Raw genomic sequence first — 22,637 nt, forward strand, 5'->3', positions numbered from 1 at the left:
ATTTTAGTCGCGGATTATCCAATTTGGAGACGCCGCATGCCGAGTTTGTTTCTTCCCATCGGAGCCAGTGTGAGTCAGTCACTGGCGAAGTCGGTGCATCTCGCTGTTTCTGGAGAGATTCTTGTGAATTTACAAGGGCAGCGCATTGTTCCTTTAGCTTCATCTTTCCAAATGAAACACATATGGCGCTCGGCGAGTGCGCCATATTCCATAAAAGTCAGGCAGTGTCTCTGGAATTGGCAGGTTGCAGTGACATTATGAGTTTGAGCGGAGAAAAGGGCTCGATATCGCCCAACGTTAATGGTGTTATTGCTATAAACCCTTCCTGGATGAAGCCCATAATTTTACCCTATAACTCCAAGAGGGATTAACCCATCTTGTACACTGCCTCCTGTAGTGGTGTGAATCATTGTTGGATCTCAAACGTCTCAGAGTCTCAGCACTTTGTCTCTTCTGTACCCAAATAAAACCAATTGCCAGTTGGTTGTGTGTGTGTGTGTGTGTGGGGGGGGGGGGAGATCTTCTCTAATTGAACGAGGTGTGAAAATGTGCAAAGCTGGATAAAAGCATTCTCTCTGACGTGTGAGGTCATCGTCTTTGTCATGGCTTTCCATTCAAATGTCCAAAACTAAATCTCCAGTTATACGTTCACTAAGACTTTCCCACCAATTTCGCAGAGGCCTGGGTCGAAACCTGAGAACACCATGTGGTCAACTGTGGATTCATTCAACTGCACCTGTACACACACACACACACACACACTCAAACACAGATGTTGATCCTGGACATTGGTTGCAGATGACCATAGAATGTGTGTTGTAAGTGTCCTTGACACTGTCTTTGCTTATCAGTGTATATGATAAAGTATATTAAAAAGTCCTTTTTATAAAGAGGGTTCCCGCGGGTGCTTGAATGTCTGTGAATTTGAAAAAATAGACATGGGGTCATTGAAAGTGCTTGAATTTTGTGCAAGAAAGAAGTTAGGTTGATATGTACCACCTACTGTTTCATGCCCTGCATTGCTTGATGTACGTAGACTACGCAGGACAAACGTCCAGTCGTGACTACTAAGAGTGTTGTGGACACTGTCCACTGTCTCTCTCCGCAATTGACATGAGAAATTCCAAGATCTCCGTCTCGCCAAAGAAAATGACAAAGACTGACTTTGACCAAGATCCAAAAGGACAATCATTAAATCAATAAAAGTGGACGCCATCATCTTACAAGTTGCCCTCTCATCTTAAGCTGTGTCAGCACATTCTCTGCTTGAATTTGATGTCAAGCAAGGTGTGGGAACCTTTGATTAATCATAATATGTGAACAGCTCCGTCTAAATCATGAGACGTCTCGTGTTAGCTTATGAGACTCGTTATTTATGCTTAATTTCACAAGAACACACATTATTTGATTAAAATCTTGAAACAAAAACACCCATTATTTGTTCATTTGTCTTCTTAACCAACCTATTGTGTGTTTTCAGTGTCCTTCCGTCTCAAATGTCCTTCTTACCTTCATCACACAGGTTGAGTTTGGACAGGTTGTGTCCATCGTAGGCCTCTTCATACATGGAGCCGTTTTCTCTCTCCTCATACGTGCTCAGATACATGGCCTTGTTCTCCATCTCCTCCTGACTGGACAGAAAACAAAACAATACAGCATTACATCATATTCCAGAACCTAAACCGAAGCCAAATCTTTAATACGCTAAATGTTACACAGGCAATTACAATTACAAATGGTGCAATTTAGGCACTGTTCTGTTGAGAATTTATAGCATTTAATGAAGGGTTTCAACAAAGCTGGAGAAGAGTCATGGCTCACAACACTCAACACTGAAGTTGCCCAACAGAAAATTTGGAAATTGTTTTCGCAACCACTTTTATTATTGCATTAACGAGAAACAACATTTCTCATAACAGAAAAAAAGTCTAAAAGAAATCGTTGAGGACCAATTTTAGACCAGGAGAACTTGATGTTTTGGTAGGTGAGGACATTTAAACCGGTTCCCAGAAGGCTCTTAAAGGATTTAATGTCAAAAAGAGGATTGTGTTTATGTTTGAGAAGAGGTCAAGTTAAAAATAAGGCTGTGGCTGTACAAGTTTAATCCGTAATGGTCCTCACAGATACAGAAACTCCACTGCATCCATTTCTTCATTGCTGCCATCTAGTGCTGAAGCTCAGGTTAACCAGTGGTGAGAGTCCTGTTAATGCTGCAATACACACACTCCCTCACAAAGATGGTGGTCCAAGCTAAACAAACATTAGGATTTCCTCCTTGTGTGAGGATTGTGCTCTTGTGGTTTCTTCTGCCAACAGACTTGGACAGCTTTTGTGTGTGTGTGTGTGTTTTGCCTCATTCCATCTGTCTATTTTCCTTTTCTGGGAAGATATTTTTAAGCTTGATGCGTAAATAATTGTGGAAAGGTGGGTCACAGGGGGCAAAAAGACCTTCAATACCAACTGGCCTAACACTAGTGGAGCAATGAAGAGTGCATTTTCCATGGTTTCCCATGGCAGTGAATATATGACAGAATGGCAGCTCCAGGTGGTGAGAGGTGGTAACCAAACAAAGACAGAGACACAGTTGTGGCACAATCCAATTCCAAGCCCTGATCTCCAGATCACATTATCTTTATGTTTTCCCAAACCAGACATTAAAGCCCTCTGCTGTGTTCTGGATGGATGACGAACGATGGATGATGGATAGTTTTAGAGCTGTCACAGAGAGGCTCCAAGGTCCTTAAACTAACTTGACCGGTTCCATTCAACACAAAGGAAAAGTGTTCCTCCTCCAGATTTGCTTAAGGTGTGCTTTCCCGTCACTCAGCATGATACGGTAGTCGGGGCTACGCTGCATTCACAAACACATTCACACGTCACGTAATAAAAGATATTATCATCATAATCTGTCATGTAAAGTTTGGACGTTCTGTTCGTTAATAACCACTTTATCCTCAATTGGGGTTTAAAAGGTTCTGTGTGTAACATTTACTTTTCAACTCAACATACGTTATCTCAAGGCACTGTACATAGTACATAGTAAGGCAAAACACTACGATCAGTGGAGAGAAAAACTCCCTTTCAGCAAGGAAGAAATCTCTGACAGAACCAGACTCAAAGATGCGCGGCAATGTGCCAAGACAGGTTGGGGAGAAAAGGAAAAATTGGGGACAGAGGAGACGTGGGGAAGAGAAAGGGGGGAGATAAAGGACAAGAGGTAGGTGAGGTAGAGAGACCAGGAGCAGATGTATAACAGCTGTGTCAAGTTATAAGTTTAGACAAGACAGTCCTGAATCAGTTATGACTACCAGTACTACAATGTAATTTATACAGACATCAGAGATTATTCAATTTACTCTGGTTTATTGGCAGAAACTGAATATACAATGTTTGTCTCAGTGTATAATCACTTTAAAATAAAAATGTATGCAAGGATTAGGTAAATTGGACACCGAACTGTCCAGAGTGTGTCCCGCCTATTGCCCTGTCATCTGGGATTAACACAGCTCCCCCGTGACCCTCATGTGGAGGATAAAGCGGTAGAAGATGGATGGATTGATGGATGGATGGATGGATGGATGGATGGATGGATGGATGGATGGATGGGTATTTGTTGCCTAGAATCAACCTTTTATATACACTTGAAAACAAAGATCTTGCTAAGCAAAGGCCGCCATCTTCTGCTGACATGTTTCACAGCTGCTCAGACAAACCAGCCAGAAAGTGCATTTTCATTTTTTGAAGGGGACCAGTTGATGACACTAAGTAGATATCACAATTTTTTTACACAGTGACCTCGTTTCTCATAAATATGATGCGCGAGTGTCGACATGCACCACGTTCGGAGAACTGGTTAAACAGCAACTCTGCTTCAATTTGGATCATGGATAACACAATTATTGCCAAAAACTGCCAAGTATCTGAAAAGTAACTGAACTAACTCAAGTATCAATATCACAACTGGCCTAAAAAAATCCAGTAGCTGCTCCAGTGTAACTCTATCTTAACCAGCTGTGATTTATGCATCTCATAAACCATGTATAATTACACACGCGTGAAGAATGAAACGCGTTTGGACAGGTAAAATTTATGGCCGGTTCCCAACATATTTTCGTTTAAAAAATAGAGAGCGGGATCCATAAATCCAACGGCAAAAAGGTTTCCTGTAGTCTAGTGTCTCTAAAACCACAAATCATCATGAGCGGTGACTCCATTTTCAACACGTGGCCGACGGCGTCGTCCAGTAGGTGCAGCGATTGCCGAGTTGCTGCTTGAAAGCCTGCCGCTTCTTTTTCACGTCTCCTCGCAGCAGCCATACAAATGTACGCCGTGCTATTTACTCTGAGTCGAGCACATTTGCTCTTGTGGTTTGCTCAGGGTTTCCCACGCTACACGTGATGCGAACAGGGTGAGAATAAAAGCGAAGTGGGGGAAACACAGAACAAACAGATACCAGTTTAAGGACAGAGAGAGTCCGTGTGGGACTGAGACGGGGTGAAAATTAAATCTGCCGCAGTCGGACGTCGGTGGGCGGCAGATCCGCGAGTGTTTGACAAAGTCGTTAAAAAGTGCTCAGTCTAGACTTGCTCTTTCAGAGAGGATGGAGGGGTCAGTTTGACATTCAGACTGAAGCTGGAGCAGGAATCATTAGGGCTGCTAGGAGATCCCAGTGAAACCTTCACATACCCGACACTGGTGTTTGTGTGTCCACAGAGTGTATGCGGGTGCATTCATGAGGTGAGTTATCTTCTAATCCCACTGGGTTTGGAGGGACATAACAGTCCTTCATCACACCCTGAGCTGGTCTCAGCTCCTCAGTGCCAGCAGTGCATGGTGGGAAAGTGATGTCACCACATTAGATTAAGTAGTGACCATCTGTTGGCGCTTTTCCATCACACGGTTCGAGCACTACTCGGCTCTAGTCGGTTTGGTATCAGGCTGTTTTCCGTTACTTCATAGTACGTCATCAATGTGGAAAACCGCCGTGAGTCGTTTAATGTGCTACACAAACACACAAACATGTGCTGATACTAAAGACTGACACAGTCACTGAACTGAAGTATCACTGAACGGCTCACGATCACGGGCTTTTCAGCACTGAGATTGTAGACAGTTCCTTGCTAAACGTTGGCGATTAACGCATGTTTTGGCTCGACTCAACTCGTTTTACTTTAGATTTTCCATCTGCGATAGTATCTGGTGTTTTTTTTTTAGTACCTGCTCTGACGAGGTTCCAAGTCAACTGAGCTGATACTAAAATGTGATGTTGACAGACTGTCGGCAACTGATTGGTCAGAGAACAATGGCGAACTGTAGATCAGTTAGAAAGACTTAAAAATCCAAAGGAAATGTCTAAAATGTCAAAATTTAACAGAGGAGTCTGGTGTATGTAGCGACAGCCAACGATTGTGAGACGATTCCACGACCCGTTCAGTCGTATTCAGTCTGTGCTCCGGTCATGCAGGAAGTACTGAACGATTCGGTAAACAAATCTTTTTAATGAACTGATTCTAACGATTCAGTTACACCGAAAACAACTGCCGCGGTATTATGAAGCGATGGAAAAACCACGTGACTGATACCAAACCGGATGTTGGGCCGAGTAGAGCTAGAACAGCATAACTGAATTCTACGTAGGCTCTCCGACAAGCTTGGAAGGGAAGCAGCTACAATTAACTAAAGAATTTAGTTAAAGTAAAACAGTTAGTTTAGAATTTAACTGAAATGGCTAACTTTTACACACTGCACCTTTAAATTAAACTTCAAACATTCACATGCTGAAACTGGTACGAGCATGAAACTGCCAACATGCGTCCATCTGTCTTTTCAATTCATCCGCATTTGCATGCGAATAAATACCAAAGAAGCCTTTAATGCACAATATCAGCTGTTAGTCATAGTGCTGGATTACCACTGCTCTGCTCTCTCACCACAGTTAAATGGGACCCGATCCCTCACGGGGAAGTGGATTTGATTCTACTTTCCTCATCCCTCAAACAAAATGACTGCAGGCTTTTCTTTCTTCTCCGAGCTCCGGCCAACAACTACAAACTGCTCAAGGGCCAACGTGACGAGAGGCCAAGAAGAATCAAAGCTGCCGTACTCCTTACCAACCGTTTAGCACTCGAGTGTTGTAAGATGTCCGTTTTAGTTTTCATATCTCGGACCTCCACGGCTGAAGCTCAGTCCAGTGAGCAGTGAGTGTTGGTTAGGAATTCATTAAAATCACTTTTTAAATCTTAGTTATCTTACCCAGTTTATTCTTATCCCCATGATGCCATGCAGTGTGTCTGCATTTCCCGAAATAATATTTAATGTAAAGAATAAAATGAACAGTTTTACTGTTACTTAAACACTTAGATTGACTAAGTGTTTACAGACACAATACTTTTGTATTTAAAGGCAGACACAGAGTCAGGTGAGCGTCTTAAGGTGTTTTTCCATTATACAGTTCAAGCACGACTCGGCTTGACTCAACTCAACGCTACTCGGTTTGGTATCAGTCAAGTGGTTTCTCATTACCATAGTTCCTCCTCAATGTGGGCGGGGTCATCATAGCACGACTGCACAAAACACACAAAATAGTGACTTGTAAAGCAGTTGTTTTCGGTTTAACGGAATCATTAGAATCACTTGATTTCAAGAGACTTGTTCACAGAATCGTTCAGTACTTCCTGCACAAACTCACAATCTTTTTGTGATTCGAACTCACGATCGCCGGCTTTCACCAGTGCCGTTGCTAAGTACACCATACTCCTCCGGTAAATATTGAAGATTTTAGACGTTTCAGTTGCTAAATGTTGGAGATTTTAAGGATTTTAAAGTCTTTTTAACTTCTAATCTACAGTTCGGCATTGTTCGGACCTCACGCTCATGACTCTTCCAGTGACGACACTCTCTGACCGATCAGTGGCCAGTGGTCTGTCGACGTCACATTTTAGTATCAGCTCAAGTCGCTTGGAACCTCGTCAGAGCGGGTACTAAAAAAAAAACAAACCACCAGGTACTATCACTGATGGAAAAGCAAAAACAGAACGAATCGAGCCGTGCTGGAACTGTATAATGGAAAAGCACCATGTCACCAAGTCTGGGTTCTAATTTCAACATCTACAGACTGCAGGATACTCACTCATAACAGTGTGATCCTGCAGCTGCCGCCGTTAATGTGTTTTGCCACAGTTTACTGCCGCTTATTTTCGGGGAAGAGTTCCACCTGTGATCATTTCATCAGCAGCTGCTCCAGGAATAAGGTGGATATTAAAAATATTGGGAGTGTTGACTGTAAACGTGCAAGGTGTCAATCACTCTACTCATCTCTACGGAGGAAAATCTATTCACCAAACAAGCATGTGATGTAAATTAGCCAAAACCACGATGTGAAAAGCAGCTTGAATGAATCCAATATCCAGGCTTAGTTCCCCACTTGTCGTCTGCTTCCATGTGCAAACACCGACATGTTTACCGTATCAATAATTAGCAATAAATCAGAGTGCTGTGTTTTAAGTTTGCTCTGTGTGTCCAAACATCCATCAGCGCTCCTTTAATGTGTGTGTGTGTGTACATATTAGATTACTGCAGTCACTGCCAAACTGCTGCTGGTCTCCCTCCACACAGGCAGGAAGTTCTGTCACAGTCAGGTTTAATAACGGCAGCGTTTCTTTCATTTCATCCGAGCCGAAACATCTGCATCACCGAGGGACACGATTTAAATTTAGATTTAGCAACAAAATCCAAAAACAGAGACTGAGAATTAGACTCAGAATTGCATCTTCTCATGATATATTATGAAATCTGCACGTATGATACAAACTTTATAGACTGTTTTGTAATGAAGTAATGAAGAGACTCAAAACTTTTGCCCAGTTCCACAGAATAATGCACAAGAGGAGTTAGAGAGAGAGATATTTCAGTTAGACTGTAGAGACGCTCAGGAAGGGAAAAGAAAGGAAACAATTATCTTGTCATATGCTGTCATGTCCACAAATTGGCCCCCAGTGGAGCGTCTCAGCATCAGGTCAGTGTGTGTGTGTGTGTGTGTGTGTGTGTGTGTGGTCTCCGCTGCCTGTGCAGCAACTGGATATATGACATTTGAACCAAAACACTGATCAGAGCAGGTCTTTAAAGACATGTAAAAATCTACTTTTTTTTTTTTTTTTTAAGTAACCACAGCTTAATGTCAGACACATGTAGTCTCCCGTTTATTGCGTCAATAATAATTAAGCACCATAAAAAGTCAAACTCTGGCACAGTCCTGTGTCTTATAATCCACCAATAAAAGCTCTCAAGTTGGATTTACAGGCTCTAAACTTGGATTAGTTGAAACACATGAAAGCACCAACACACTGTCTATACACACACAGCAAACTCTGCATGTCATTGCTCAGACATCCGTGTGCAAAATAAAACCTTTTTTTTTACCTTTCTTTGCAAAACAAAACAACAATTTTCTGCACATGACCTCCCTTAAATTAAATTAAATCAAATGTGCAGTAAAGCACAATAATACAGAAAACACAGCTTGAAATCAGGTGTTCCGCTGTTGATATTTAACCCCAATGCAATAAAATGTAACAGAAAACCAGAAAATATCACAATGTACATGACCACAGCAGTAAAAGATGGTGCGTTCACAGGACTGCAGCTGATTTAATCTGATTAAATGCCACATATTATTGCATTAATCACATAATCAAGTCGGTAAATAGTGAGTTTTTGTGGATTTTTGTGGCTCATCAGTTTGTGCAAGTGTGATTTGCAGCAGGTGACAGAGTTAATGGTTATTTTTTAACAGGTGCAGTCTCTTCACACACACTCAGCTCAGATAAAACTAAATAAAAAAAATAAAACTCCACTCTCACCTTATCAGCTGTCGAATTGGTAAGAAAAAAAATGATAAAACAAAACAAAACAAAAAATCACAGCTCCACTTTTCTCATAATTCACGCGTAAAAACTCCTGATTCCTCCTCCTTCAATCCGTCACTGCGTCATTTAAAACGGCACTGAACTCAATGATCCGCAATCATTAAAAACAAACACAACAAAACAACTAAAATCAAACCTCACAGCCTGCAGGAGAAGACATAGAGAAGCTTTATAGACGGAGCGCTGCGGCTCTGCAGTGGAGAAACAAACTCAAACATGTGGAGTAATATACCCACGCAACACGGTCACGTGACCATCACAAAAGCTGCAGCTGGAGATTCTGCTGCGCTGCCAGAACAAAACAGCTGCTCAACGAACCTGAAGGAGCTGCGCGCCCCCTGCTGCCCGCACGCGCCCCCTGCTGGCCAAATCACACCGTTGTATATGTGTAATGAATATGATGAAGACAATTAACTGATAAACTGACAAATAAACACTTAATTATTTCATGCGAGGTTTTAATTAAGTGGAATTATCTTTAATTTACTCATTACCTGTTGATGGTGACTGATGATGCCTTCATGAACAGTCTGTACATTTCTAAATCAAGTCAAAAATTTCTATTCAATTGAGTAATGTCATTTAATATATTCGAAAAACTGGATTACGGTTGGTCAAATGTGAGTAGATGCCCTTTTAAGTACCTAATTAACAACATTAATTGAAATTTTTTAAATATTATGCTTACATGATGTATAGATTGCTGTGAAATGGTAAATATAAGCATATAATTACACTGGTGGCTAAATTTGGGGCAGGCCCATCACAATATTCCATGTCCTTAACTTTAAACAATAAACACAAGAACAATTAAATCACATAAAACGTTACAAGCAGTAGTAACTGTGATGATGGTTCACCAAATATAAATAAAAATATAACTATCATACAAAATCAGGAATAACTCGTGTTTTTTTCCCTGACTTGAAATTTCCGATAGCACCTGAAGGCATTATAAGGTGATGTGTCGCGGGACTGCGCGAAGAGGATATGACGGGAGCGCGCCTCCGGGGTGGGCGGAGCTGGGAAAAGCAGGAATGCACCTAATGTAAAACTCCCCGGAGTGGACAGGTACAGACAAGGGGCGACATTAATGTTTCATCACTGACAAACGGAGCGGAACTGAGGTAAATTCAACCACTGACTGAACACAAACTTTGTGTAAAGTGTTGTAAAAGTGTGATTTTTGTACTGACAGTGTGTTGTGTGCGTTTTTGACGTTGTTACTGTACATCGTTGGGTTATTGTTCAACACTGCGCGGACCCCTTTGCAGACGTTTAAAAAAGCGGTAAGCCAAATCTCATTAAAAATGTGGGATATTTTACTTAGGTGTCATTTAAAAGCACGTGTACACACATATTTTAATACAGAAATTACTTTTGAGTCACTGCTACAATTCGGCTGTGCTCTGTTAGCTATTAAATAAGTTACATTTACAGCCACTGTTTCCAGCTTCTCCACTGTTCTCCACACATTTCCATGAGATTTTAGTCCCGTTTGATGAATCAAGTTTTAATTTTTGCAAAACAAATACATACATTCAAGATGTAGTTTTTTATCTTAGGATTTCAAAATGGCCTAAACCTTTTTCTACCATGAAAGGGAGTGTTCATCAAGACTTGCATCACAGCAAATACAGCATAGAATAATAAAAGACCAACCCTAATATCTGTGGCAAGGTGCTGCACTTCGTCAAGGTCCCACAAGGTGGCAGGATTACATCTTTGAACGATGCATGAGGGGATGACAGTCGAGTTGAGAGTTGATTCACATGAACAAGGTTTTAAATTCACATTTTTACCTCTTTCAGACTATGTTTAATTGTATTGTCAGTGTAGTATGTTCTATTTTGTAAGCTAAAACACTCAGAATTGGATTTTTGGGGATAGTGCGGTTTATTAAGACATCCCAGAACTTATGGGCTGTTTGGAAACACATAGACACTCGTCTTTATTTTGTCAAGTCATGTGTTACGACAACACTACTCTGTTTACAGACCACATAACAGTGAAATTAACACATCTTAAAGTATCACACTTAAGCTGATAAATAATATAAACAAAGCTGTTAAATAACTGTTAAACATAAGTTAATACATTGCAGTAGGGAGTGTGTGTATGTGTATAACAAAAAAAAAGCTAGGTACCACGCAAAGAGTAAAAAAGAAAAAGCCAATTTTCCACCCTGCTTGTTACTGCATATTACTTCTGTTTTACAAGCCCTGGTTCAGCGGCAACAGGGCAGAGTGAACATAAATGAAATGGTTCCAAACAAATAAGACAAGGTGTATATACAGTGACTTTATTCCCCCTGTAGATATGGACCCACTGGGGTTAGGAAGCTGTATATTTTAAGGAAACGCTGTCCTCGAGCATAAAACCAACGTTCTAGACAATTTTATTCAACCTCAGCTGACCCTGACTTTGGAAAGTAGCTTTTTTTCTATTCTCTCTGCCTCTTTGCCCAGATGTAAAGGTCTCCAGTCTTTGGTGTGTCAGTTACCCCCGCAGGGACCTCGTTACGGCCCCGGCCAATCACGCCTCTCCCTTAATTAACACGGAAAATTACATTTCTATATTTATAACCCAATAAAGTGACTGAAAAGGTCATATCAACAGTGTTCGCCCTATAGCGGTGCAACCCGTGAAGACACAAGTGGGAGGGAAGCCAAGTGCTCTGGAGGCTCAGAGGAAACTTTTCTGAAAAACAGCAGAACTTTTCTTTATTTTTTGACCTCTGAGTGTCGGTGTGGGAATCCGTCTTTCATGTTTAGCAGTTAGTCTTCGTGAAGAGAGGTTTCGTCCAATTAATCACTTGAAAATAGACTTATGGTGAGAAAAAAGGTGTCAACAGTGTTGAATACCAAGAGAATAGAATATGAGCTTTTGCTCCTTTCATAAACAATGTATAAAAATGGATGTAGTCTTCCAGTTTCCTCCCAAAAACAACCAGGATAGCCAACTGCTTGTTGGGGAAAAAAACCCTTTGAGAGGAAGTCTATAGGAACATTTGTGCTTCCTACTGGATTTATTATGTCAGGCTACATTTAAAATCAGCATGTGTATGATGTTAATGAAAGTGTCCAAAGTCCGGCCCGCGGGCCAATCACAGTCCACGGTCAGATTTTGTATGATTAATTTTAGTCAGTCAGTCATCAATGTTTTTGCATGGTTTTGGGTTACAATCAGGGTATCTGTACAATTTTTTAGGACCAATTTAAATTACTTTTAAGACCTTTTTAAGACCTCAAAAAGGAAGAATTCTGACAATTACTGGGGAAAAAGAAGAGTCACGTACCGCGGTATGGCGACTGGTAGCGAACGACTCGATTGGCAGAATGCTAGCCATGCAATTAGGGCCCTAATAAACTTCCGCGCACATGCCACTGAAGTGTGCATTGCAGACCCTGGTATACTCGCGCATCAGGGTCCTGTAGTATCTGACTTCACCATCGGGTGGTGGTTCAAGTCTGGACACAGGGAATAGGACGCATTCCTACCAAAGAAGAAGAAAACGATGCTACAGCTCACTCGGCTAGTCTGGTTCGAGCGGCTCACAGCTGAAATGCTCGTCAAGCAGGGGAGTCCACACGCACCCAACACACTCTGTGCACGCGTTTCCAAAATCTGGCCTGCGTTGATGACGCAATTTGCGCCCCATACTCCCGAGCGTGAAGTTTTTGCGACAAAGTTCACATCGTGCCTCATACACGTCGCTGCGTTGTTTCAGCCAGACGCGGTATTTGTCCTCTTCCGGCCACCTTTTTGTTAAATTTACATTTGCCCATAGTTCACCTCCATTCCTCGTCTCCATTTCCTTTCTCTTCTTCTACGTTTAAACGATGGTCATGGTCACAGCGACAAACAGCGCATGCGTACTAACCAACTTGCAGGTAAAATAAAACGTTAAACATTAAACCAATATGTTACACCTCCTAAAATTCCAGACTTTTTAAGACTTTATGAGCTCAATAGTGCTGTTACCTGCTTCTCTCTTCACATAAGACAAACCACTTCCTGTGTGCAGTGTGGGAATGTCGCCAGGCGACATGGTATCTAACCACTGCTAAACTGAAATACATTTTAAACAAGAGAATAAACAGCTGAAATCTAACATGTGACTGTTTTCTTCTCAGAGTGCTGCTGATGTGGTTGCAGAGGTGATGGACCAGTCAAAGCGAGTGTCCCTGTGGACAGTGGAGGACGTGTTGGAGTGGGTGCAGGATCAGTATCCAGCCCAGATGAACAAACTCCACAAAGCCATCATTAAACACGCCATATCAGGTACAAACTCAGGCATGAAAGTTTACCAAGAAGCAACCTGTGTCAAAAATTCATGAATGTCCGTCTCATGGTTTCGAGTTCCCCTCCTGATTTACACCCGACGCACGCCATCTTTTTTTTTCCCCGAATGAATTCGCAGGCCGCGCGTTGCTGAGATTAAAGGATCATCACCTGGAGCTTCTCGGGGTGGAAGCTGAGGAGCAGCAGCAGGAAATGTTGCAGGACCTTCTCCTCCTCAGAGTTCAGGAGGAAATCAATGAACTGAGCGACATCTGCTCGGGTGAGAATGCCAAATGACTTGTTCTCCGGGCTGTAGCTGAGACTCATACAGGAGTAGTGCTAAAGTTTGGCAACTGTGGAAGTAACTCTGCAGAGAGCAAGGAATCAAATGAGTGGTAGTTGTTTTTAGTGGTAGTGATGTGAAACAGCATTAATCTGGAATATACGCAGTAATTCACACAGAACGATTCATTGTTTTTAAATCGAAACTTCATTTGGAAGCCATTTATATTCATCTTTTTTTCTTCTGTATATATATTTTACAAATGGGTTAACAAATCAAAGCCATTTTAAACAATGCCATTACCAAATCACAAAGAATATTTGAATTGCTCGTTCTATGTCAAGCACTGATATTGAGGCATTTAGTCACATACTATGATATCTATATTACAACACTAAATATTGATCAAAATATATGAAATTGGCAAAAGAACTGTGTAAGAAAGTTAATTTCACAACTCCTATTCAGCTTTATGGCTGATTATTTGTGTTATGGCATATTTACAGGTAATTTCATCTTTTATAAACAGTACAAAGGCATGGAAATACACCAGAAATCAACAGAAATTAAAGGTAACTGTATTTTATATAGGTCTGAAACTGCTACAATAAAAAAAAACACTATAATGGTATATTTTCAGTGCCACTAAAAAGACAACTTTTTGTAAGGTCAGAGAAACAGTGGTATTTCAAGATATATCTCATATATTGGGACATAGCCAGCCCTACTACACAGGCATATATAGTATTATATATTAACAGACCTAATAAATGTTGCCACTGTTTACTTTAAATGCTGCCAAAGTCCTGATTAATGCTCTAATTGTGTAGCGTTTGTATTAAACACAAGCAGCCAGCCACTAACCTACAGTTTCTCCTTCTCTCCAGACTGTTTCTCTCTGTAATAAATCTCGAGAAGAAGTGCCGCTGTCCCCCCCTTTTTCTTAATTTCCCTTCCATCCATTCATCCGTGTGAAGTGAAGAGAGAAATGTGCGAGTGAAAGAAAACACAGAGAGAAAGAAGAATCAATGAGGAATGAAGAGACAGAAACCTATTTCCTGGATGAAATCCGACCTGGGCAGACGGATGAGATTAGTTTTTGTCTTTTGCTCACTGTCCATTAGTCCCTGTCTTTTTTTCCCTTTTTCTCAATAATGGGTTTTTTATTCCAACAGAGTTTTATGATGCACAGAGTATTGACTTGTTTTTTTTTTACCCAAGTAACAAGACTGACAAACCTCAATGGACAATATTTGTCCATTATGTAATTGGATGACACGTTGGAGTTATCAAATCTAAACCAGACGCTTACAGGAAATTGTGGACATGATATGTGGCCTGATAATAAGATTATGTAGAATATAATCTCACATATGCAGTTCATATATACACTTCTATACTGATTAAAAATCAGTACACTGCAGTGTATCTGTTACTGGGCTGCATTATGTGAAAGTCAGAGTGAATATTCTTTTTGATTTAAATATTAATATGTGCTATAATTCATAATATAGATTTTTTTGACTTGTCCTAACACACCGACTACGATTACATTGACGACACTGTTGGGTTATTAACCAAAGTTAGGCAATATTTTAATTAGAATAACTCTCAAAAGTGCTCAGACCTCCACCAACGCTCAACTGGACCTGCATCAAAATTTAATGAGTTCTTTTTTTGGCCCATACCCCATCCCTCGATTAGAGCCTCTTTCACACTAAAATAAACTGGAATATTCTGGATTTTTAAATCAGGGTGAAAAAGGGTGACCACACCTGGTTCACTCCTGTGATGAAACTGATCCTTTAGAATAATCTGATTGATGACATAAATATCAGTTTAATAGTAAGGTTTGCCATAAAAACATTTCCGCTAAAGTCTATGCTAACAGCCACCATTTCCTGACCCAGTCTCTAGAACTAGCAAAAATGAAACAGAAGAAGACGAAATAAGCATAAACACCATAGTCTTGCGTTCTCACTGATGTACAATCGTTTAACCCGCGAGTGAATGTCAATTAAATACATTTCCACCGATGAAAAACCAGTTAAAACCTGGGACTTACCTGCTCGTTTGGCTAGTTTTGAGTGTGGTGTAGGTTGGTGTGTGTGTGTAAACAGTACAGGTTGACCTGGTGAAAAGAACAGGGACAGGAGGGGGGTGTGGTCAGGTAAATGGCGGGAAAGAAAACTAAGACCAGGATAAGGAGCGTGGAGAGGAATTGAGTAACCAAAACAAAGCAGGACATTTTTACTGCTAAATCTGTAACACATACAATTACTTATTTTTAACAGACACCTTCTATCAGTAAATTTGATAAATTAATCACAACTTTATTTTATGCAGGTTATGTTAAACATAACTTAAGTTAAATTAATTATTTGGTGACTCTCCCTCAAACTAAATAGGGTCATACTCAGAAGACAGTATTCAGATTTTAGTCCCATTATGTAACTGGAAAGTTCTTGGAGAGCTCAAAACCATGTAAGATAAACAATTTCCTAACTGTTAAAGAATCAAGAATCGAATACACCCATGTAATCAGATCCACTCCATAATTTAATGTGTTAATCCCTCACATTTGGTGTCCCAACGCTCCAAAGAAATAGCTTTGTATATGTTAAAATTGCAGTATATTGCATGTATGACTCATGTCAAACATGTAAACAGGAAGGTTGGTGGAATATTCTAGTTGTAACTTATTCAAAACATCATAAACTGAATAATATCTTATTCAAAATCAGAACATTGTCGTCCATGTAAACAAAGTCAGGGATAACAGTGATTGTGGTGAATCCTGTTTCAACTTTTCCGCAGCTAATACTTGCAAAAGCCACTTCTTTATGAATGGCCATAATAACCGGTCCTAAAACTTTCATACAGCTTAATTTCCTGCTTCCTTTATTTATGATGTTGTCCACTTTTTAGTGTGTATTATGGCATCAGTGATGCTGCATTTGTGTTCCATAAAAAAAAGTGACTTTTGTCATGGCACTGTTACCGTATGGTCAGCTGAATTAAAAGTGCTGCTTTGGCAACACCGCCCCGCCTGCTGAGCCTTTTTTTATTAATTTTTATTTTTGGAACACCCGTCTCTTTGGCGGAGAAACTCCTCTCCGACTCCAGTTGTTCTGCTTTAGTGTGATCATCAGTCACTTGTGCTTTTACAGCTGCAGCCTCCCGTGTCCACTAGTTCCTCAGCAACACTCAATGTGTCCGGCCAAGGAAGTGTCTGAGGTTGAGATCACGGACTCCTAAAAAAAAACGAAACTAAAGGTCATAATAATAAAAACATGAGTGGGAACCAGACGGCGGACAACAAGTGTAGTGTTGATGAACTAAGAGCAATAAAAATGTAATCAAACTGCATCACATCCACGGCATCGGTCGTAAATCTGCCTGACTCTAAATCAACAACTGCAACATCACATCGTTTTTTTTTTACTGCCTTATTGTAAGAGAAACTGAAGTTGATGGAAACATTCAAGGGAATTTAAACGGAAAATATGTGACCTTTAGTGTTTTAAACACAGCACGTTTACATGCACAGTTTAATGGAGCTAAGGCCGTAGTCAGACTAAGACAGACAATCGAACAGTTGGCCGTGAACGTCTGCCTCTGCCTCCGTAGGTGGAGCTGGATCTCTCTACAAGCTAGTGTTTTTCGAATCAGTTTCCTGTTGACCTTTACGTTGCAGAAAAACTAACCGCGAACGACGAGATGGATTGTGCTCTTCGTCAGTCCAAAATTGGGTCTTCATAGCTTTCGCCCACACTGTTGCAATGTTTGTCCTTTTCTGGCAACAGTTTATACGTCGTATCCTTCTACTTCCAGACCAAAGATCGGGGAGGACATTTTGGTACATGAGCAGAAAGCCAAGTCCAACTCCAGTCCGACTAAGTGTATAAATGCAGGCGTATGAATTGCATTGTCTAGGTATGTTAGTCCGACTAAGGCTAGCTTGAATTTAGTGGGACTAACGACTAAAATTGGACTTTGAACATGCATGTGAATGTGAGTAATTGTGTTTTCCTGACAATCTGAGCTGCTCTGAAAAATACAGTGAAAGCAACAACCAGGAACAAGACTCTCTTTGTGTCCTTGTATGTTAGCCCGACTAAGATGAGCTTGATTGTAGTCGGACTAACATGTTTAAATGACATTGAGAAAACCAAAGTATTGTCTTAGTCCGACTAAGATTACAAGATTTAACATGCATGTAAAAGCACTGACATTTTCTTACATGACTGTGATTGTCAGATCTCACAAAATACATAAATACGAAGCTGCAGCTATACCTCACACACATACACATCTACTTGCTTTTGTTATTTGACCTTGTGTGTGAGTGTCAGTGTGAATGGTTGTGTGTCAGTGCTGTCCTGTTCAGTGTTTACCTTCCTCTCACCTAGTGTCAGCTGGGAATAGGTAATTGATGGATGGATCTAATATTTTTTTGTCCTGAGACGTTTCTGCCAAGAAACAGTCTTATAAAATCTAATACCAGTAGTTTTTATTGTGTGTGTGTGGGTTCTTGTGTGGGTACGTTTGTGAGGACGGGGTTAAGACGTGGTTGTTATGGTCAGGGTTAGATTTAAGTTTAGGTTAAAGGTTGGGTTTGGGCATTTTGTTGTGATGGTTAAGGTCAGGGTAACGGGCTAGGGAATTTAGTATGACTATGAGTGACCTCAGTAAGAATATGTTTGAGAAAGTCAGAATACATGTTTACAGTTAAATACATGTTTTAGAATACCAAACTTTTTATCGAGTGACCTTTACTCTCATTTTCCTTCTTTCCAGGCTTGATTATGTTATTTATTATGTTTGTGTGTGTGTGTGTGTGTGTGTGAGAGAGACAGTGTGATTAATACCCCTGGAGATGGTGTGACATTTGATTTGGCGTGGCATGGCTGGTGGAAGCGCCTGCTCAGCAGAAACGTAAATCCACCTCACTGGTAGAGTGAAGGCGATGATGAAAAACAGCAGTGACCCTGACTGACGGAGTCTGATGTTAAATACACAAATTCAATTATTTGGTTAATATAGATTAGGAAGAATAACCCGTAATAATAATAATAATAATAATAACAATAATAATAATAATAATAATAATAATAATAATAATAATAATAATTTGATAATAATGGGCTTGAACAATTATGTTCTATTGTTCTATTAATTTAAAATGGCAGAATTTATTATATCGGAAATATTGACTTTAAATCAGGTCGAATGCATAAATCTGACAAACTATGCAAACATTTTACACCCACATTAAGTTTTATACCTGACAATAAACTAGGGATGACTCAATATCACTTATTCGTCTTCCGATACCAATGTCACAACCTCGAGTATCTGCTGATCTTCTTCATCCTTAAAGAAGGAAATAACCAGCCCACAACATGACTCAGCTAAAGTGCACTTGCTGACATTTTTACACTCCCTGCATAGTGAAGCAGGAATTTTTTGAATAAAGTGGATTGTACAGTTTTATCTTTTCAATATTTGATCCAGTGATTTTCACAGTAGGAAAATAGTTGATTGTTAAGCCTCAGTTCCTGGATCGTTCAATAGCAACATTTTAAAAATCAAAATTACTCCCCAGTTACTGTCCATGTAAGCGCTAATTTGTTATCATACTTTTTGTCTATAGCTTGTCTTAGCTCATATTGCAGGTGGCAGAAGTTGAGATATTTTCAATTTTCTGAGCGGCAGCACGAGCATCTACCCATCACATCGGGCAAAGCATACTCAAAAATGGCGGACGAAACAGTGCACACCACCTTAGCAACTTTTGCTACATAGTTAGCTATGGCAGACACTGCTCCACTATCGTGTAATGCCGGGATTCCACTGCATGAGCGTTGCGGCACGTGGCGTCTGCGTTCCGCTGTTGCTCCGTCACAACCCACCGGCTACGTCCACTGCTCCGTTAGCATTAGCGTTAGCGTGTCCGGACAGCTGGAGCCATGAGACAGGGATTTCAAAAACTACCTATGTACTGTAAAAACACAAAACAAACAGATGTTTTACCAACTGATCGACCGGAGAACGAGAAGAGTGTTGTTGAGTTCAGTGAAATACGAAAGGGACGCTTCTGTGGAATCCCAGGGTTATAGCTACTTCCAGACACAAAATGTCATATCGTAGCTAAAACTTTATTGACATTTTGCTCAATTTTTCCCCCCCAGGTTTAATGTATTCCTATTGTAATTGTACATTTTATAATTATGACTTTATCTCCAATTTATAGATTCAGTAGATGTTTCGAGTCTTATTTACATTAAATTAACTTTCTAAAATACATGTACTGACTTGGTGAGACTGAGTTAGTGTGTCAAACCATGACAGGGGTTGACTTGACTTATTTCACATGTCTAGACATTTGGATAAGAGACAAAAAACAAGGAAATAAATAAAGAAACCCACATACAAGCACAGCCATGAAAAATATGTGTTTTTCCACTGTTGATTCCAACGGGGTGACGGAGTCCCGGCATCCTGTGCTTCACACAGGACAGATGAGAGTCTCCTCCTGCTCCTCCTTCACTCCCTCAGTGTCTCCCAGCCGCAGCAGCCGCTTTGTCCCTCTGCTGTGATTTATTCGGAGCTGCACCACGGAGAGAAAGATCAATAGTTTCTGAAAGAGAAATGAATTAGTGTCAGGCCACTATGGGGAGGAATAAAAGGATGGAGGTTCACCATGAGTTCACAGGCGATGTGAAAGTTGAGGAGGCCGTGTCAGGACTCAAAACTGCACTCACTGAACAATAAACACGGTCAGCTGTAATTATGAGAGCAGCAATATGTCACAAGACACGTCCGCTACACCTTGAAAATTTGGCTGCCGGGCTGACTCTGACACGTCTGTTTCCTCCGCTGGTGATGACGGTGGATTATTGAGTGATTTATTTGCATTTCCGGTCTTGGCCCCCGAGTTTGTAAATGTCAGCAAACACAACGAGCGACTAATGTTCTTGTGGAGCGAGGCCAACGTGACTGGGCACAAAGCTACTGGCACGGCTAACTGCCAAACATGTTAGAAATGGAAATGGGAACAATAAACTACCTCCAGGGTCCTTGAAGTTTTTGGAGAATTGCCCTAAATAGACATGGGTACTTGATGTACGTAGCCCAGGCCTACACAGAACAAACGCAGAGTCGCAATTACTAGTGGTGTTCTCTCTCTGCTGTTGATGTGAGATTCCATGCAGGGTAAAGTTAAGCAAAAAAAAAAAAAAAAAAATGTACGTGATGCCTGGGAAATGAAAATTCCAAGATCGCTGTCTCACCAAAGAAAACACATACAAAGACTGACTTTGACCAAGATCCCAGGGACAATCACTTGTCCAGATGCAGAGCGTGCTGTAAATCAATAAAAGTGGACGCCATCATGGACGAAGCGGCTCTTACTAGTTGCCCTCCACATCTGAAGCTGTCTCGGCACAGTTAATCCTTGAATTTGAGGGCCTTGGTCCTGGAAAGTCCTTGAAACTTCATTGAATTTGGTGTCAACCATAAGGTGTGGGAACCCTGTACCTCATCTCCAGGATCACCCAGTGTGTTTGGTTGATTTACATAACTGAAAATACATTTCAAACACTTGTGGTGCTTTTGGCTGAAAAGAGACTCATTAAATCACATTTCCTGGTTATAAATGTGGTTCAGTTTAGGCACAAAAAACCCCCCAATGCATATTTGTCATACTGTCAACATCCTCTTTATATAACAAGAGGGGTTGTTGTGGGGTTTAAACCATAAAATCTATAAAAAAAACATCATGTCACTGCATTAAATCACACTGTGACGCTTTCACTACACTGTAAAACCCATTGAAACACACATTTCGTGGTTAGGGCTTGGAGAAGATTGTGGTTTTTGCCTATAGCGTCATTCCCTCATGCTCTCTCATGTTTTGGCTTGAACTGATCATCACTCATGTTGATATGCATTACACTGCGAAAAAGAAGACGGTAAAAACGACTTTAGTTGGCAAACACCTTAGATTTGGATTGAATCATGATCAATGATTGAAGCAACTCGCTCTAGCGAGAAATCATGTACTTTCTTAAGAAACAAACCCCATTGTATTTGTACAGATATGGAGAATGTGTGCATTTCAGGTTGTGGGATAGATTTGTGGAACAGGTTGGATGAGGAGTTGCTCTATAGCACACTTTAAATAATGTATAGAAGGACAGTTTGCCATAACCTAACTTCTCTCCTGTACAGAATGTAGAAATACACTCACTAGCCACTTTATTATGTACAAATCAAACCCACTAAAACTGGTAGAAAAAGTGGGAGCTGGTGTGGTTTTCTACTTTAACATTTTATGTGTTGTGAATTCTTCAACGTGTTTTTATTGAGTTATTGGTGCTTTTTTCTATCATCTGGAGCCAGACTGACCTTTTCACAGTGACCTCTGGCATCAACAAAGCATTTGAACCCAGATAACTGGTTATTCTTTTTATTTCGGTCAATTTTCTGCAAACTCTATGATGCTTGTGTGGGAAAATCCCAATCGATCAACAGTTTCTGAAAAACCAACAACCGTATCGTGTTTAAAGTCACTTAAACCAACTTTCTTTCTTTCTCATTCTGAAGCTCAGTTTGCCATGTGATCGACTGATTATATATTTATGTTAACAACCAGTTGAACACATGTACCTAATAAAGTGGCTGTATAACATCCATTGTTTCTGGAAGACTCGGCTGTAGCGATTCTCTCTGTTGGACGCATATGTCTGTACATTTTTACAAACATTTATCAAAGACTACCAGAGCATGCAAGCAGTTTATGGGCCGAGAGCGACCAAAACAACCTCATCACATTTTTACATTTATTCAATTTTCTCTGTGAGTCTGTGCTTTGCTTCTATAATCCCCCCCCCGAACCTCTGCTGCTGCTGCTTGTCTTCAGGTAACCATCTGTGGAGCGACAAAAGCCTGTCTGACAAATATCTGCTTTCAAACACATATTTATTTGCCTCCTTTGTTGAATCAAAATGCAGGACGCGTAGGAGGTGGAGTGTGTTCGGAGAATAAAGTTTTATCTCCTACAGCAGCCTAGCCCTCGTGTCGAGTGCTCGGGCAAAACATTGAGTTTCTGCCATCTCCATGAGTGATGCTTCAGAGAGTGA

General features: G+C 40.6%; 1 protein-coding gene and 1 long non-coding RNA gene across 4 annotated transcripts in view; one reads left to right on the plus strand and one right to left on the minus strand.

Annotated features, from left to right (window-relative positions):
- Positions 1 to 9,127, minus strand: part of scara5 (scavenger receptor class A, member 5 (putative)) — a 79,740-nt gene extending 70,613 nt beyond the window's left edge. The window contains exons 1-2 of one of the 3 annotated variants that reach the window (XM_058613547.1): positions 8,859 to 9,127; positions 1,510 to 1,627 (exon numbers count right to left, since the gene is read on the minus strand). In XM_058613547.1, the coding sequence (XP_058469530.1) occupies positions 1,510 to 1,621 (112 nt within the window). In that variant the 5' untranslated portion in view covers positions 1,622 to 1,627; positions 8,859 to 9,127. Of the gene's footprint in view, positions 1 to 1,509; positions 1,632 to 8,858 lie in introns of all 3 variants that reach the window. The other 2 variants (XM_058613546.1, XM_058613548.1) reach the window with 2 other exon arrangements.
- Positions 9,128 to 9,956: 829 nt separating this feature from the next.
- On the plus strand, positions 9,957 to 16,534 carry LOC131443752 (uncharacterized). The gene is made up of 4 exons (XR_009233664.1): positions 9,957 to 10,051; positions 13,061 to 13,208; positions 13,348 to 13,488; positions 14,379 to 16,534. It is a non-coding gene; the product is annotated as an uncharacterized LOC131443752 (long non-coding RNA).
- The last annotated feature ends 6,103 nt before the right edge of the window (positions 16,535 to 22,637 follow it).

The sequence above is a fragment of the Solea solea genome, chromosome 17 (assembly GCF_958295425.1).
Source record: "Solea solea chromosome 17, fSolSol10.1, whole genome shotgun sequence".
Classification (NCBI taxonomy): domain Eukaryota; kingdom Metazoa; phylum Chordata; class Actinopteri; order Pleuronectiformes; family Soleidae; genus Solea; species Solea solea.